Genomic DNA, 15,800 nt, shown 5'->3' with positions numbered 1-15,800 from the left:
TTTTGCATTTTCCAAGTGACTAGCAATCATATAAGGGGCAAGTACGGCTTCTATTGGAATTCCTCACAGTACATTCAGTACTTAAAAACCACAATTCCCAGGAAGTGGATGTGTTGTTACTGCCAGTGATTGGAATATGATTGATTGGTTATTTCTGCCTGCCTATCCAATGTTGAGATGTATGCTCCAATAATGGTCTGTCAGATCGAAAGTGATAGATCTGAGTGTGAGAATATCTCTTTTGTCTGTCGGAGCCTCTTAGGGAAGGTGCGCCGCTGTTAGACCAGGTACAGTTTGTTCAGTTTGTTCAGTTCAGTTTGTTCAGAGGCAGAGTTTCCTTCTTCAAATATGAGATACTTTGAAGGCCTATTAATGGACATAGAAAAGAAAGATACTGAAGAAATTGGACTCTGAAAGCTAGAAACTATAAAGATAAGGAGGTGATATATTTAATGCACACTTTAAACGTGACTGTAACACAGTGTATTCATCAGTTATTTCCCCCCAGCAAAATATAAGGTCAAAAACCATTGAGGTGTCCTCTCCCTGTTTTGTCATGAATGTACAGTTCACTGGAGACAACACACATTGTGTGCTAAGAATGCCAAATACAGTGCACATGGAAGAGGAACATACATGGTCCTTTGTTAAAGAATACTAAAAGAAAAAAAGCCTTTTCTAATTATCTCCGTAATATATTCACCAAACTTCCAACAACAAGCAGTTTTCATACAGCAATATAACAGTAACAATGACTGTCACATGAATAATTATAAAAATGATGGTCAACTGTAAATAATAACAGTGCTTTACTGAACAGCAACATGCACCTGTTGTATTTTAATGCAGGCTGATAACAATAAGGTAAAACCATGTGAGTGAACAGAAAAGGCCGCAGGATTAATAAATCCTGGCTGTTAGCCTGGTCAGGAGCAGGCTATCTGCACAGAATAAATCTCTATGGTAACATAGGTGCCACTGCTTTTGTGCAACCAAGTCAAGGCTAAATTCATCCAGGATAACTGGAATATCCCCTTAATCCCTTATCCTGATTTTGTGCAATAGCCCTCTGGACCAATTTCAAAGATTGTTGTTCCCATCAGCCACTTACACACAAAAACATAGGAAAATAGGGTCCAGGTAAAAAAAAAAAAGCAGTAGTTACCCTTTATCAAAGTCTATCTAACTATCTATCTACACTATACTTTCAACAAAACATGTATTTCTCATAGTATGTACAAATATATAAAGAAAAGCTTGTACAGAAAAAAAGATACAGCTAAATAACCAGGAACCACTGTACAATATGTGCAAGAAAGAAGAATAAATGCTATACTCAATTGTGCCTCCCTTGCAATGCAACAGAAAAATCTTTCGGCATGATGCAACCATCCGCCTACAACAATCTGCTGTGATATCCTCACAACCAGCATGCATTGCACCTAGTAGACGGTAATCAACTTTTACAACAATAACATATAACTATTATGTATAATATATGTGTGACAGCTTATTGTTATTGTTGGTTTGTAAAGTTTGATGGATGGTGTTGAAGCTAGAATGTCCCCAAAAAGGCAGCAGTGGAGCAAAAGATGATAATGTTATCTTGATGAAAATAATTTATAATTGAATAGTAAGTTTATTGAATTTAAATTAATAACATAATTTTTTTATTAGCTACACACAAAAAACGAAATGACAAAGAAAAGAAAATGGAAGAAATGAGAGGATCCTTTGCATGTTAAATAGTGGTAGGTGACCCCCCCCAGGCTTACAGAAATGGTTTAACCCTACTGCTCAGCAGCCAATGGGAACTTAGGACACTGACCCATTCAAACCAAGTGGGTAAGCCAGACTCTACAAAGCGTATCTCCTATGGCGCCATTTTGATGCTACCTAGCACTCACCTGCCGTTAGCATTCCATTGACTGCCATTCATTTTGACGTCACTTTGACAGCGAATAACTTTACATCTGAAGCGTGTAAAGACTATTTGTCCATCGTTTATTTCTAAAGAAACTCAACAATGTATAAAAGGCTCCATTACCTCACGTTATGGCTCCGTAGCAGGCGTTTTTGTAAAAGTAGGCTAACGATTGTGTCATAACCACGCGACTTACTGTCGAAATGGTAGAGGAATTACCGTATAGTACAAGAGAAGCGCGCAGGCAGTTTCGACTTACATTAGCTGTTTAAGTTTAATTACTAATATTAACTAGCATTTTAGTTAGCAATAATTAGCCTGTGTCCATGTTATCTTCTTACATATACCTACGCTCTCCCTCCCTGCAAGATTCGCAATGATTGAGATTTCTCTCGGCACAGCTACCAGAAGACTTACAACTTTCAGACAGGTTGCTCACATCACATCTACGTCAGCAAGCTCAGTTTGCAGCTGCGCAGTAACGCTCAGCCATCACCGGAAAAGTGCTTCTAATTTACTTCACTGGTCTCCGTCGAAAACAACGGTGTCACTTTGTCCATTTTGTCCATCCAGAAGTACCCAAATGGCTGACAATCACGTGAAATTAACGTGTTGTTTACGTGTTGTTTACGTGTTGTTTACGTGTGAGAAAGCACGTTTCTTTGAACAGTTCGGCTTTCAGTAGAACGTTTTGTAAGCTTTTAATCCTTTTTTATTTTATTTTATTAAATGTTAGTTGTAGTGGGTGCATTTCTATTAAATAAGCTAGGTAACGTTACATTATATTACACTAACATAGCAAACTTTTTTGATATGACTAATTTATTAATTACTCATCATCATTTTTTGAGAAAAGAAAAACTTCATCCGATGTTTAATGTGAATAAAATAGCCTTGAACTGCCTACTTACTACATTCCATAACTAACATTACTGTAGCGAATCAAACTGTCACTACCTGATGTGAGTCGAGTGCAGATGGGTAACGTTCAGCAGGCAGTGGACCAAACCACTGTGAGGCAAGGGAGGGGGGACTCAAAATGTTTCTAAACTTAAAAAGCATTTGTTGGGGTTTGTATAGTTTTACTACTTACACAGATATTTTAAGTATACATCATTATGTTATTTACAATACACAGCATGGTTTTTAATGATATTTTCTAGGGGGGGGGACATTTATTTATTTCCGTGGACTTTTATTTCCTAATGCCACATTTATTTATTTCCCTCTCTATTTATTTCCAGTTCTTATATGCAAATCAGGGGGCGTGGCTATCTCTCACGTTCAGAACAGAGCTGTGGGCACCACGACCGAGTGCACCACGACTGCAGCAGCGGTGCTCTTTACCCAGCGCACAGTCACCTATGCTAGGGTAACTAGACCACCAACTACCACTGACCTGACGGAACACCACACCGGCTATCTATGTGGACGTTTCTGTGCTCATTCATCTTGTTTCTTTTGAATATTGAATAAAACGGCATTCCGTATTTAAAGTTGTAAAACGGTCGCAGTTTGGTTAGGTTAAAGCACAAAAACTACTTAGTTAATGTTCATGCAACAATACAACTAAAGTTAAAATGTCCTGGTGGGCGCCTGGGTGGCTCACCTGGTAGAGCACGCGCCCTTATGTAGAGGTTCACTCCCCGACGCAGCAGCCGCGGGTTCGACTCTGACATTGTGTAAGAATTTCTCCCATCTAGTGGTGAAATTGTATATGACAACCAACTGAATATTACTTTCTAGCCCTTCCTCCTACGGTGGCCGAACCTGAAATTAGCTCTCTCCATCGTTTACACACAGCTGTTCTAGCCACTCCAATATTAACTTTTGTTGTTGCTTTGCCTGTCGCGTTATCGTTTTAATTCTCTTTTCCGCTTCCCTGGCGAGTAATCTCCCCCTTGCATTCGTCACGGTGCCAATAGGTGTAAGAGGGCAAAATGCGGAGGTATGTCCCTCTTTGGCTAATGTATTTTAAAGATGGAGGCGCTACATGGCTGCCGTCATTCGAGCGAGTCGCTCGTATGTATTCTGAATGATTCTGAATGGCAGATTCCACGCTTAAGAGAATACTTTGATTAGTTGATGGAAGTAATTACACATGAATGAGCACATATTTGTGAAAGAACAAAGGGGTTTTTGCTAAGAATCAACTCAAAAAATTACACAATGTAGGTTTAAAAAATAAAAAAATAAAGATCCTGGTTTGGGTAAAAATCATGGACACTTGTTACGTTACTTCCCTTCCAGTTACGCTTGTGATGCAGAACGTTCCGTAAAGTTTGTTCCCAGACTTGAACCCCTGTCTCCTGGGTGAAAGTCCTGTGATTGCTGTGACCAGGCTGTGTCACATTAATCTCAAATCATTCATCCTACAACTCAGTTATACAGTACAAGAGTGTGTGAGTGTGTGTGTGTGTGTGTGTGTGTGTGTGTGTGTGTGTGTGTGTGTGTGTGTGTGTGTGTGTGTGTGTGTGTGTGTGTGTGTGTGTGTGTGTGTGTGTGTGTGTGTGTGTGTGTGTGTGTGTGTCCTTCCCACTGTGCCAGGCCCCATTGCTTTGACTTTCCCTGCTGCGTTTGGTAAAATTCTCAGTTACCCTCCAAGCGGTGCAGACACTATGCTTTTAGAGCAGCAACAGTGATACTTATCAGTCACCTTGGTGACAGAAACCTGCAGCGCTTACTGTGATTTATTATAACAAGGTCATGTAACTCTGACTCACAGGCATTGAGAGTGAAGGGGAAAACTAGAAATCAATGTCTCATCATCCTCACACACATAAACACTGTACCACTCAGCTCACCTGGCTTTACTCATGTCTTGTCTGAGGAGCGTATTCAGACTAACTACAAACTATTGAATGTGTCCCCTTAACCTGAAGTCTTGATTGTGACGAATCGAGCATTCGCTAAAACTCCTCCCCCGAAGCATGGGATCTAATGAGAGAAACGGTCAATACGCTCTTTCGAGATGAGCCAGGCCCAATGCATGCCATGCATCCTGACCTGCTCTGACGTCATGCACACGTGGGCAACGGTAACCTCACGAAATCTAGGCGGCCGCAGTTTTGAGAGGCAGGCAGCGCAGTTTCTTTTTCGACTGCAAGACCCAGGCAGACCCAGGGCATGCTGGGAAACGCCTGGCTCTCAGCTGAGGCCTGTACTACGAGCGAGATTTGGCGTTAACGAGGTAACCCAGGGGTTTTCTGTACCACAACGGTGGCTCACTTGTTACCGGGTTCAATCGCGAGTGGTACCTCATGCTGAACACCTAACCTGGTCGGGAGCAGGTTATGTTGGCGATTAGAGATCAACCGGTGTAAAAGCACCGCCTACTGACCAATCAATACTCGATTGATAACGGTGTCACCGTTCTTAGAAGATCAGGTGGAGCTCGGTGAGGCGAGAGAGCGAGAGAGAGAGAGAGAGAGAGAGAGAGAGAGAGAGAGAGAGAGAGAGGCGCGCTCAGAAAAGTTAAAACACTTAGAGACTGACAACCCCGTTAACATTCCCTGATGGGTATTTTTATGAAAGATAGCCTATAGATTTTCAGCGGAGGGAATTATAGGCTATTTGTCGGCTTGTTGAGCCATGTGTTGCCAATGCGCACATCGGTTTGAATTATGTTTTTATTAGAGCTGTCAAACGATAAAAAAATGTTAATCACGATTAATCGCTGAATTTCTATAGTTAATGTTTTATCACATGATTAAAATTCTATTATTTTGCATATTTGAACAGTTTAACATATTAACAATGGAAAGCAATTCTTACCAGTGTATCTTGATTGGGAATCAAATGAATGCAAAGAAAGTGACTTTATGAACTTGATTTTAAGATTTGTATTTTTATTATTATTTATTTATTTACTGTAAACAAAAAGAAAAATGTGTGAATCTAGTCACACATTTGAATCTAGAGTCAATATAGTGTGCAGTAACTCCTAAATAACTTTGATTACTCACTGACGTCCAGTGATCACCTTGCATCACTTTGCAGCAGTTCCAGTTTAGCTGCTTTCTCCGTGACATACAGGCTGTGTATGCGTGAAACTACTGTCCCTCTCGACGGCAATGTCTAAGTCGGGTCAGAACATGCCAACCGTAGTCTTTAAGACCCGAGTCCTCTACAATGCTGACAGGTCTGCAGTTAGTTGCCACCCATTTTGCAAGAGCGGTAGTAATTTTTTGAGATTTGGTTTCATCCACAGGTCGGCAAGTAGCACTCTCCAAAAGCTGAGCCTCCTAGCATCAACCTGAGTCATGTTAACTGTACTACTATGCTTAGCTACGGTAGCTCAAGCTTGACGTGCTTCAGTGATATTTTAGTTTGGCTTTACACAATGTGCATATGGCTTTCGACCCATCCAGGAGTTTTGGAAAATAAAAAGCGCCATTCAGAATTGCGTTGCTGCTGTCTTTCTCCATCATGCCTGCAGCCTGCAGCCTGCAGCCTGCAGCCTGCAGCAGCAGGATGTGTTACGAGGGAGTATGGCAAAGTGCGGCAAAGGGTGAAAATAGTAGCCTGTCAGGCACGACGCGAAGCCGAGTGAAGTGAAAATAAATTAATAAATGGCGGCATGCGATTAATGTGATTAAGGGCCGAGCATAACGCATTAATGTTTTTAAATCGCGATTAACGCGTTGATGCTGACAGCCCTAGTTTTTTTTATTTTTTTTATTTGCTGTCACGATCACTTACCACTGCCAGGTTGCAACTGAAATAATAGGCAGTTTATGGAAAGCACATGTGTAATTATGGTCCGATCTAGTGCCTGACTGACGGGGAAGTGATATTGATAAGCGTTGTGATTTACGCTTCTACAGCGTCGGCTGTTGATCTTGATTCGTAGTAGAGACCTCTGATCTAACGGGTGATTGGTTCAGAATCGACTCAACATGATGACGTTTTACATACACTTTCTATTGTTTTTGAATTGGAAGGATTTTAACTGCTATTTGTCTGATCTAAAGGCTTATTCTGTACAGAACACATTTTGTGTGGCTGATAGTGACGTTTAGAAGTCAGAGAGACTAAATCCGTTCAGATTACGGTTCATCTACAGTCTGTTGTTTATTAACATCAGCAACAGTTCGCATGTGGAGCATTTAGACAGCTACTCTGTCATAATAAAAACAACTGGAGACTGTTTCCAAGCTGATATATGGGTCTGATAACATTTTATTGAATCGGCGTTTTGTCACCGCACCCTGCTACCACCGCCCGCTCTCGTCCACTTTACAGGCGTGGCGCAGTTCATGTCGAAACGGCAAAAGTGCACGGAATGAATTACACAGTGTTTATCTGATTTAACATGCTGCAAACATTGGAAAAATGCCCTGGACAGGAACATCCACTGCCTGGAAGCTAAGATGGTAGTATATGCAGTATTTAGGGTAGAGTGAAAGCCAACCTTGCATTAGATAGTATTGCCTTTGCCAAACTTATCGGTTATTCCTTAACCTCTGAAAGCATTGATCTAGCGTTGATCAGGGATGTTTGCAGGATTTGAGAACACTGGGGGTTTAGTCCGGCCCTCTGTAGGGACATCAGGGGGGGATTGTTATGTATTGTGTGATGCGGACCCATAGCGAATGAGGCAATTTAAGGTTGAGTTGTTTTATTGTCCAACTCAGGTCAAGAGGAGATGTGGGCCGATCCAGGCAGGGTGAAGCCAGGCTTGAGAGCAGGGGCAGGCAGGCGTGAGCCAATGAAATCTCCGTCCCAAAAATCCAAAACACTCACAAGTTGAAGCTTGCACAAACTAGAGACTTGCAATGCACTTGAGAGTTATTGGCCGACGAGTTACCACATGAAGGCAGTGATAAAACAGGAGCCTGATGAGGAGATTGCAACCAGGCCCTGCCTGAAACCACACACACACACACACACACACACACACACACACACACACACACACACACACACGTGGGAAGGGGGAAACAAAAAAAGTGAATAAAAACAAACAAAACCCTGGGTGCCACAGCACTGGCTGTAACAGAGATTGCTGCCAGGAATTTGTTTTGATGGCCAAGCTTTATTGTTGTTGTTTACTTTCCAGATTAATAATGAATTGTGTTGGTAAAAAAAATTAATGAAAACTAAATTAGGATTAGTATTGAGTAGAAACAGAATACTACTGTCATTAAACATTGATTAACTTGAGAAAGACAGTTAGATTTAATTGTCGCACAGAAAATGCTCACACACACACACACACCCAAACACACACACACACACACACACACACACACACACACACACACACAATTTTCAGATACAATTCGTGCAGTGTAGTGTGTGCACTATTCACCTCCATCATCTGCTGTCCGTCTCTATCTTCCTTTAACAAAGTGAATTTTTACCTGTAGTAACTGTAGCGTTGTTTTGGAGTTACACCGTACACGTAGACGTGAGGTTTTGAAAATAATTAGGAAACCATTTTTTCAGGGAAATTTGACTTAATCCCTGCTAAACGAAAATTAAAGTATGCTGTATAATCGAGAATCGACGAGTATGGCCTGCTAGCTGAACAACAGCACCAACAATCATGATGAAGAGAAATGTACTATAGGCTACATATTATAAATCAACAGGCAATTTCAGCCATTATTGAAAAGTTACTACATAGGCATTGGCATTGACTGTTGAAATTAAACCAGTCAAGGGTTACGTTAGAACGAATAACGCTTTGAATACATAACGTTTATTTAGTACTGTACAGTAACATTAGAACTCACTCTACACTGCAATTCATGAACAATGCTGCTCCTTTGTTTCTATTTTTCTACATAGTTCATCTGGGATGCTGTAACTTTTTATGTACTGTAGCTTAGTATTAGTAGTATTATATCAAGCCATCATGTGCATACTTAAGACCCTTTTACAGGCCTCTTGTTTTAAATTATAAATGAAAATGAATAAGTACATGCTGGACACATTAAAAAGTCACCTGGAGACAGTGTTTTCAACCTCACTGAGTTTTAGTGTTAGCATTAGCTTACACTAGCTAGCTGGAGTTGATCATGTCTGCAAAGATCCTTTACAGTATACTAAAGATAGCGCATTTCAAGCAGCACCAATGGTATGAAACTAAACACACTTTCTGTCTCCTAAATGGGCGTGGCCTCGTTTGATAGTGTAGTGAACGCCGTATGGATGGATGAAAAGTTATATTTGTATAATTTATGAATGTGTTCTTTTACTAATGTTAGATATGTACACAGCTAAAAGACATTTAGCATCGCGGAGATTAGTTTTGTTAGGGCGTTCACCAATATCCAAGGCCATCTGCAATATATAAGAGGCCTCCTTTTGTTTACTTCTTTGTGAAATTAATTGTTTAAAAAAATTACTAATTTTGAGTGGTAAAGCTGCCACCGTTGTCATAGGTGTTGTGCGATAATGGAAGACTTGACAGGTATAGCAACTGTAGCTAAGGGGAGTGGGGCTCAGCAAAGGTCAATTGAGTCTTTGATGACATTACATCCCCTTATTTTGCACACAGGCTTATGTAAATTCATTTTAATTATTTCCTACCGTCTATAACTCCTACACCATGGTGTTTAGTTAGATTTGGCATTTCAGTGTTCGTGTTTATATCTTTCATGCTGATATAAATCATTCTGTTTCATTTCAGGCTTCTCTTTTTGGCATGCATCCCCCTCCTCTCTGAAACATCCTCCCTTATTCCCTGCTGAACTTTATTTTTATCTTGCAAAAGACATCACATCCTGCTTTCATGCTTTCTGCTCTCAGCTTGTCCACTAAGGCAACGTTCACATTACAGGGGCTTAATGCTCAATTCCGATTTTTTTTCCCCCCAGATCCGATCTTTCTGCTGAGACTGAAGTGACCCATATTTTTAGACAGGCATTTGGCAGCTGTAGCAACTCAAATTCAGCCAGTGCAAGACCCAGTGCCGGGGGTCTGAATACCGGACTCCTGGATCAGCAAACTTTTTGTTGCTGCCATTACAGGTTAGATCCAGTGCAGCCGCTGCCCACCAGCCTGCTGTGACCCCCGGCGCTGGGTTTTGTGCTGGCAGAATTTGAGTTGCTACTGCCGCTAACCAGTGGTTCCCAAACTGGGGGTCGCGCCCTGTTGGGTGCTGACGACGGTGCGCCAGGGGCTAAAAATAAATACATGATGCATGGTTCTGCTGCACTGCTAGCAAACCATGGACAAGTTTGTAAAAGGAAAACCAGGTGAACGTAAAGCAGACGATGAATCCACACCAATCGCCACAACTACCAAAACAAAGACAAGAAAAAATGTAGTGGTGACCACAATTTGATCTACGGAGCCTGATTTGAGTGCCAATCTCCCAGTCTAAACATTGCAATGTTGTCTTGACTATCCCTTCGCAGAGAAAGAGCTGATTGTGGCGCACCTGTCTAGCTGTCTTTGGGAACCACTGGGCTAACTGAAAGTCCATCTCCGCTCTCCGGAGCTGCCAACCGTCCGCTCCCCTCCCAGAGAAGAAGTCTCCTAGCAGTAGGGAGTGAGGGCGGGTGACTGGCACCTGCTGTTTGGCTCATTTTCTGTAACCATTATAGCAATAAATAACAGTGGAATTAGCAAGCTAGCTAACTAGACAGCTGCTAAATAAGTACAGTTCAACAACTTAATGCTTTATACACACACTCTTGTCACAGCGTAGGAAAGCACATTGCTATTGCCAGATAAGTGACAACTTTGTTGGACTCAATTCCTGTAATGAGTGGAATTAGCAAGCTAGTTAGCTAACTTAGATAAAATGAGCCGGACAAAGTCGCTAATATCCACATAGCATCCAATCACATCCAAGGACGCGTTGAGGCAACGAGAACTAGCCAATCACAGCTCATTAGGGGAGGGCTAGCTGTGGAAAACCACACATGAATTCTTATATGACCCTTCTCACAGCCAAGTCTGGCTTTTCGGATTTACTCCGATTCTCTACTGGGCATGTCTGTGCTGCGTTCCGGCTGCGTTCAGGTTTTGTTCCGTCCTCCGCCACGTGCCATACCACACTGGGAGCGTCTCAGAAGTGAAGCGTCTTGCTGCCCGACTCGCAGATTATAATGTCTCTACTTCTGTACTTTACAGTACAATCGTATGTTTATTAAGCTAGTATCTACCGTCTACTCCAGGCACTCCTACAGTTAAACTCCATGCCTTCTCTTTTCTGGCAACATCAGTGATGTCGTATTATGTTTTTCCACCTCCAAGATGAATCTCTCGTCCGTGGTGTTGTAAAGCGGACATAAACGATAATGGGGGGTGTCTTTTGGTAAACTGACTGGATAGTATCGCTGTTTCACTTCCTGCCTGGGTGTCCCGACGCTCCGCGGCCAGCATGAAAATAGACCTGGCACGTATATTTAGCGGAGGGGAGCAGAGATCCGCTACATTCACGCTTCTGGGACACGCTGTGGCGCAGCTGGTGGAATATCAAGCATTGATTTGAATGGCAGTGATTGCTCGCGGGGGCCGCAGCGCATCCGGAACGCAGCGCACACGTGCCTGGTGGAAAATAGGGGTTAGGACCACTTATAAGTGGCCCAGATCTGACTGGAAATCAGATTTCTTTGTCCACACTACTAAAAATTTGATCTGTGTCACTTGAGAGCAAAAATTGATTTAGGCCTTATATGCTTGTAATGTGAACATATTGCCTAATACCTCTTGTTGTGAGTGAAAAATGTCTGCTTAAAGCTGGCTGTAGTAGTTGCTGTTGGTGGTCTTGTTGATTTACATGTTGCTGCTGTTGTTGTTGTTGTGCTTCTCTTTGCAGACAGTCTGGTTGGATCTGCACCAGAGGCTAACAGACACAGATGGCACTACCAGCGCAGTAAGTAGACACTAAATGAATCACCATTGTACATTACACTGCAACACACACAACCCCAGGTGTAGCATCATTTACTGCTGCATTACAAAGGCCAACAACCACTGCAGCAATACCTCAGGCTGAGTGTTACAAGACTGAGACATGACTTTGTTATGTAATTAACATTGGACAGCACTTCTGCACGGCCAGCCCCGTCCAAAGATAATCAAGGTCCCAGTGCCTGTCCCATGGGAGCCGACCTTTTGACTGATTTCCCAGGAACGGCTCTTGTTTTGTTTTGTTGTCTGGAAATGAATATTTTAAAGACAGAATAGAGTCACGCGCTATCTTAGAATATCTAACACCCACAGAGAAAATAACATAAAAGCTGTCCTAGAAACATACTGTACTGCATATTTAGGGTGTGTGATATTCTCTATGATAAAGATCAATGATTGATACAAAAAAAGCCAAAAGCACTGTGTGGTTTTCTTGCTGTATTACAATTGAATCATAAATCTCAATTTTCTTTCACTTACAGAAGCTATACTGTTTGACACCATTTTCAAATATGATTTCACCCAAGACTGCTATCACATACAGCACTTGTGAAGTAGAGATAAGAGTGTGAGAGTGCAATAAATACAGACAAAAGCTATCTTACAAGTCTGAATGCCTGTAAAAAGCCTTAAGCAGTGTATTCACATGGACTTTACACAAACCCTCTGCAAAGCAAAGAACATACATGGTATGAGAAAAAAAGTACCTGCACTAAAGAACTCGGGTGTTGGTCATATATGTTGGAGAGTGGCTTATATGGTGTAGCACGCTACATTGATTCTTGTTTATGAAACAGGATTACTGGCACCAGTATAAAGTTACTGTATAGTAAATTTACACTAGAACAAGTTATGAATGGATCCTGGAAAAATGTATTCCGTGTTGTTTCTTTATCCACAGACACTCACTACAACACCAGCCAGATGCATAAAACCCAGGTTTCACTAGTTAATCTCTATCGCCTCTCATTAGACCTGTCAACGTAAAGAACGGCAAAGAAGTGCGGTTTTACCGATTGTGCCACATCAGTGAGGTTCTCTCAACAAATGCCAGAGCAACCATTACTAAGTGAGCATTACTCTCTGCTGTGGCTATTTATAGCGCACATATCATTATTCATCATTACATCTACAGTACCTGTGATCTGCATGTCAGAGGGATAATCAATAATTCAGTTTATGGCACCGAATATCAAAATTGTCTACAGCCATGCTCTGTGAAGCTACTTCGAACTTCGAAGCTAAATGTTAATGTCAGCATGCTAACATTGACAATGCTAAGATGTTGATGTTTAGCAGATATAATGCTTGTCATGTCTTAGTTTGTCATGTTGGCATGCTAACACTTGATAGTTAGCAATAGTTTTAAAGGTATTTGGTTATGAACCAATGTATTAGACAAATTTTGGCCTAAAGATGTCGTTAGATGAAAGGTAATTACAATTCATCCTGAGGGGAACCAAATCAAATATTTGTGAAGATATTTCACTAAAAACCAAAATGTCAAACCTCATGGTGATGATGGAGGAAGTCAAGGAATTACCAGACAGTAGTCTCGCATAGCCAGACCTATTTCCACACTATATGTGTTTTAGCGCTGTGCCAACGATGAAGAAAGGTCTTTCTGAACCCATCATAACTCCACATAAGCCCTATTTACACGGGTCTAATCCTGTGCGAATAGTGCTAAAGGGAAAAAAAACCCACTCTGGATTGTTTCTTCATACAGTATTTCTACCTATCAAAATCGTCTTGGTTGGCACTAAGCCCAGGATGCAGCGATGGTGCCTTGCAAAGTAGTGTTGGCAGGGAACTTGTTTGGTGGAACATTTCAACACCTTCTCACTCCCCAGCGCATCAAAAAGCTATGCTTGGCCACCACCTCAACCTGCCTCGGGTCTCTCATACTGCTCGCTACCGTTGTCGCTCTTAATACTCCGTCATCTTACAGTCAAGCTACTGCTATGTCCAGTGCGTTCCATACATGCGCTAAATGGTGATTTTTGTGTTGGTTTCTGATGCTGAGAGCCACTGACCAAGCGTCAGTATTTGACAAGTTTGGAAAGAGAACAGGTTGGACATTTGCACTTTGGGACGCAAGCACTGGCATTAAAATGGCTTAATCCCTGCAAAAGAACACAACACATAAAACGTTGAAACACATATGTGGACTATGTGATATGAAAAACATAATTTGATAAATGCTATACTTTAGCGCTGCGCTGGACGTAGCTTGTATGTTGCTAGCTCAGAGGTTGTTGTCGTTTCATGTAGCAACAGGGATTTTGAAAACGCTAACACAGAGATAGCAGAAGGGGAGGAGAATTCTGACTGAAATAGGCAGTCTACATCCTGTGAGTCAACCTAGACTTCTTCCTTTGGAGACCATCATTGTCTGTCCAACATTTCATAACAATCGTACAGTAGTTTTTGAGACATTTTAGTCTGGGAGTAGTGGACCAACCGACTAACATTTCCATCCTTAGAGCCATGCTGCTAGTGTGGCTAAAACGTCACTTAATCAGTGAAATACATCTGGCCCCAGATCTGTGCCACAAGGAGTCAAAAACCAGATTTTCTTCTCCGACCTGCAGGAGACCAGCATAGTAATTACCTATTTGCACTTTTACCCACAACAGTCGGGCCACTTACGACAACCCATTAGCTGGCGGCAACCAGTGACAGCCCTGACTAAATTGTCCAGTTGTCATGGGCACCGACACAGAAAGGTTATTATAAGAGAGCTCACATGCACTGAGAGTGAGAAGAAAGAAGGGGCAGGCATAATATAAAGGTAGGCAAAAGTAAGAACCAGGAAAATAAATCGAGGAACCAGTAAAAAATAAAACTTTAAAGTAGAAAAGATGAGTTACTCTGGGCACAGTCTTTAAGAAAAACATTTATTTGAGGCATTTAAAGAAGTAGCTTTCAGCAATTACCTTGCTTTCCAGGGTCAGTTTGGTGGTCTGCTGTACAAAAACAGAGTAAACTGAATCCAACAGGGATTTTTTTTTTTTGCCTTTGAGGTAAACACATTTGTACATTCACACAGACTGGGAAAACACTCTGCTTCCATTCCCATGGTAATGGAGCTTCATTTGACTTCCTCCAAAGTTGATAGCTTATCAGGTATAGAAAACATTCAGTCCAATTACAGTGCATGGTGTTTTAGCGGTTGTTGCAGTCATTTTTAAGTCAGTCGGGTACAGAGCTCCGCATGAGCACGGGCTTTTATGACTGTCAGCATAGCCAGCATTTAAAGTTAGCTGCTCCGCTGTGATGTGGAGTAATGTCTGGCTCTGTGAGACTAGCGTCTGGCAGTATTGTTGGATGCTGCGTTCTCAACCTGGCAACCTCCGTGAACTTCGAGTCTGGGGAGGAGGGGCCAGGGGAGACAACTCTCTCCAGTATTTATTTTTTCATTTTTAATTTTGCTTATAGTACTATACAGGTGATCAACATGAAAACACATACGACGCAATACATGAAAAAGGTGTAAACTAGACTAAACCAAACAGACAAACCAAATAGCAGACAAAAGATGAAAAGATGGGGGCATAATGTTTAGCTTAGGCTATCTTATTGTAATACTCCTGGGTGTGTGTGTGTGTGTGTGTGTGTGTGTGTGTGTGTGTGTGTGTGTGTGTGTGTGTGTGGGTGCGAGGAAAGAGAGAGAGAGAGAGAGAGAGAGAGAGAGAGAGAGAGAGAGAGAGGAAAAAAAATAGACTTGATGCTTTTTTTTGGGGGGGGGGATATCGGTTGATCCCTACTCCTCTCTCTCCCCTCATCCCCTTTCTGCCTCTACACTATCAACAATCCAATAAGAAATACCCAACAAAAGGAAGCAGAAAAGTAACATGATACCATATATATATATATATATATATATATATATATATATATATATATATATATATATATACTACACTGAAGCCCCTGTTTAACTCCACATGAGAAAATGTATTCGGTTGTCTGTAATTCATTCAATTTCAGCTTCTTAAAA

General features: G+C 41.6%; 1 protein-coding gene across 1 annotated transcript in view; it reads left to right on the top strand.

Annotated features, from left to right (window-relative positions):
• Positions 1 to 15,800, top strand: part of necab2 (N-terminal EF-hand calcium binding protein 2) — a 155,226-nt gene that overhangs the window by 104,462 nt on the left and 34,964 nt on the right. The window contains exon 9 of the mRNA XM_078256169.1: positions 11,703 to 11,759. Within this exon, the coding sequence (XP_078112295.1) occupies positions 11,703 to 11,759 (57 nt within the window). The remainder of the gene's footprint in view (positions 1 to 11,702; positions 11,760 to 15,800) is intronic.

Source organism: Sander vitreus, chromosome 8 (genome assembly GCF_031162955.1).
Source record: "Sander vitreus isolate 19-12246 chromosome 8, sanVit1, whole genome shotgun sequence".
NCBI classification, from domain to species: domain Eukaryota; kingdom Metazoa; phylum Chordata; class Actinopteri; order Perciformes; family Percidae; genus Sander; species Sander vitreus.
The sequence above is the reverse complement of the archived record's forward strand: the minus strand, read 5'-3'. Positions and strand labels throughout refer to the sequence as shown.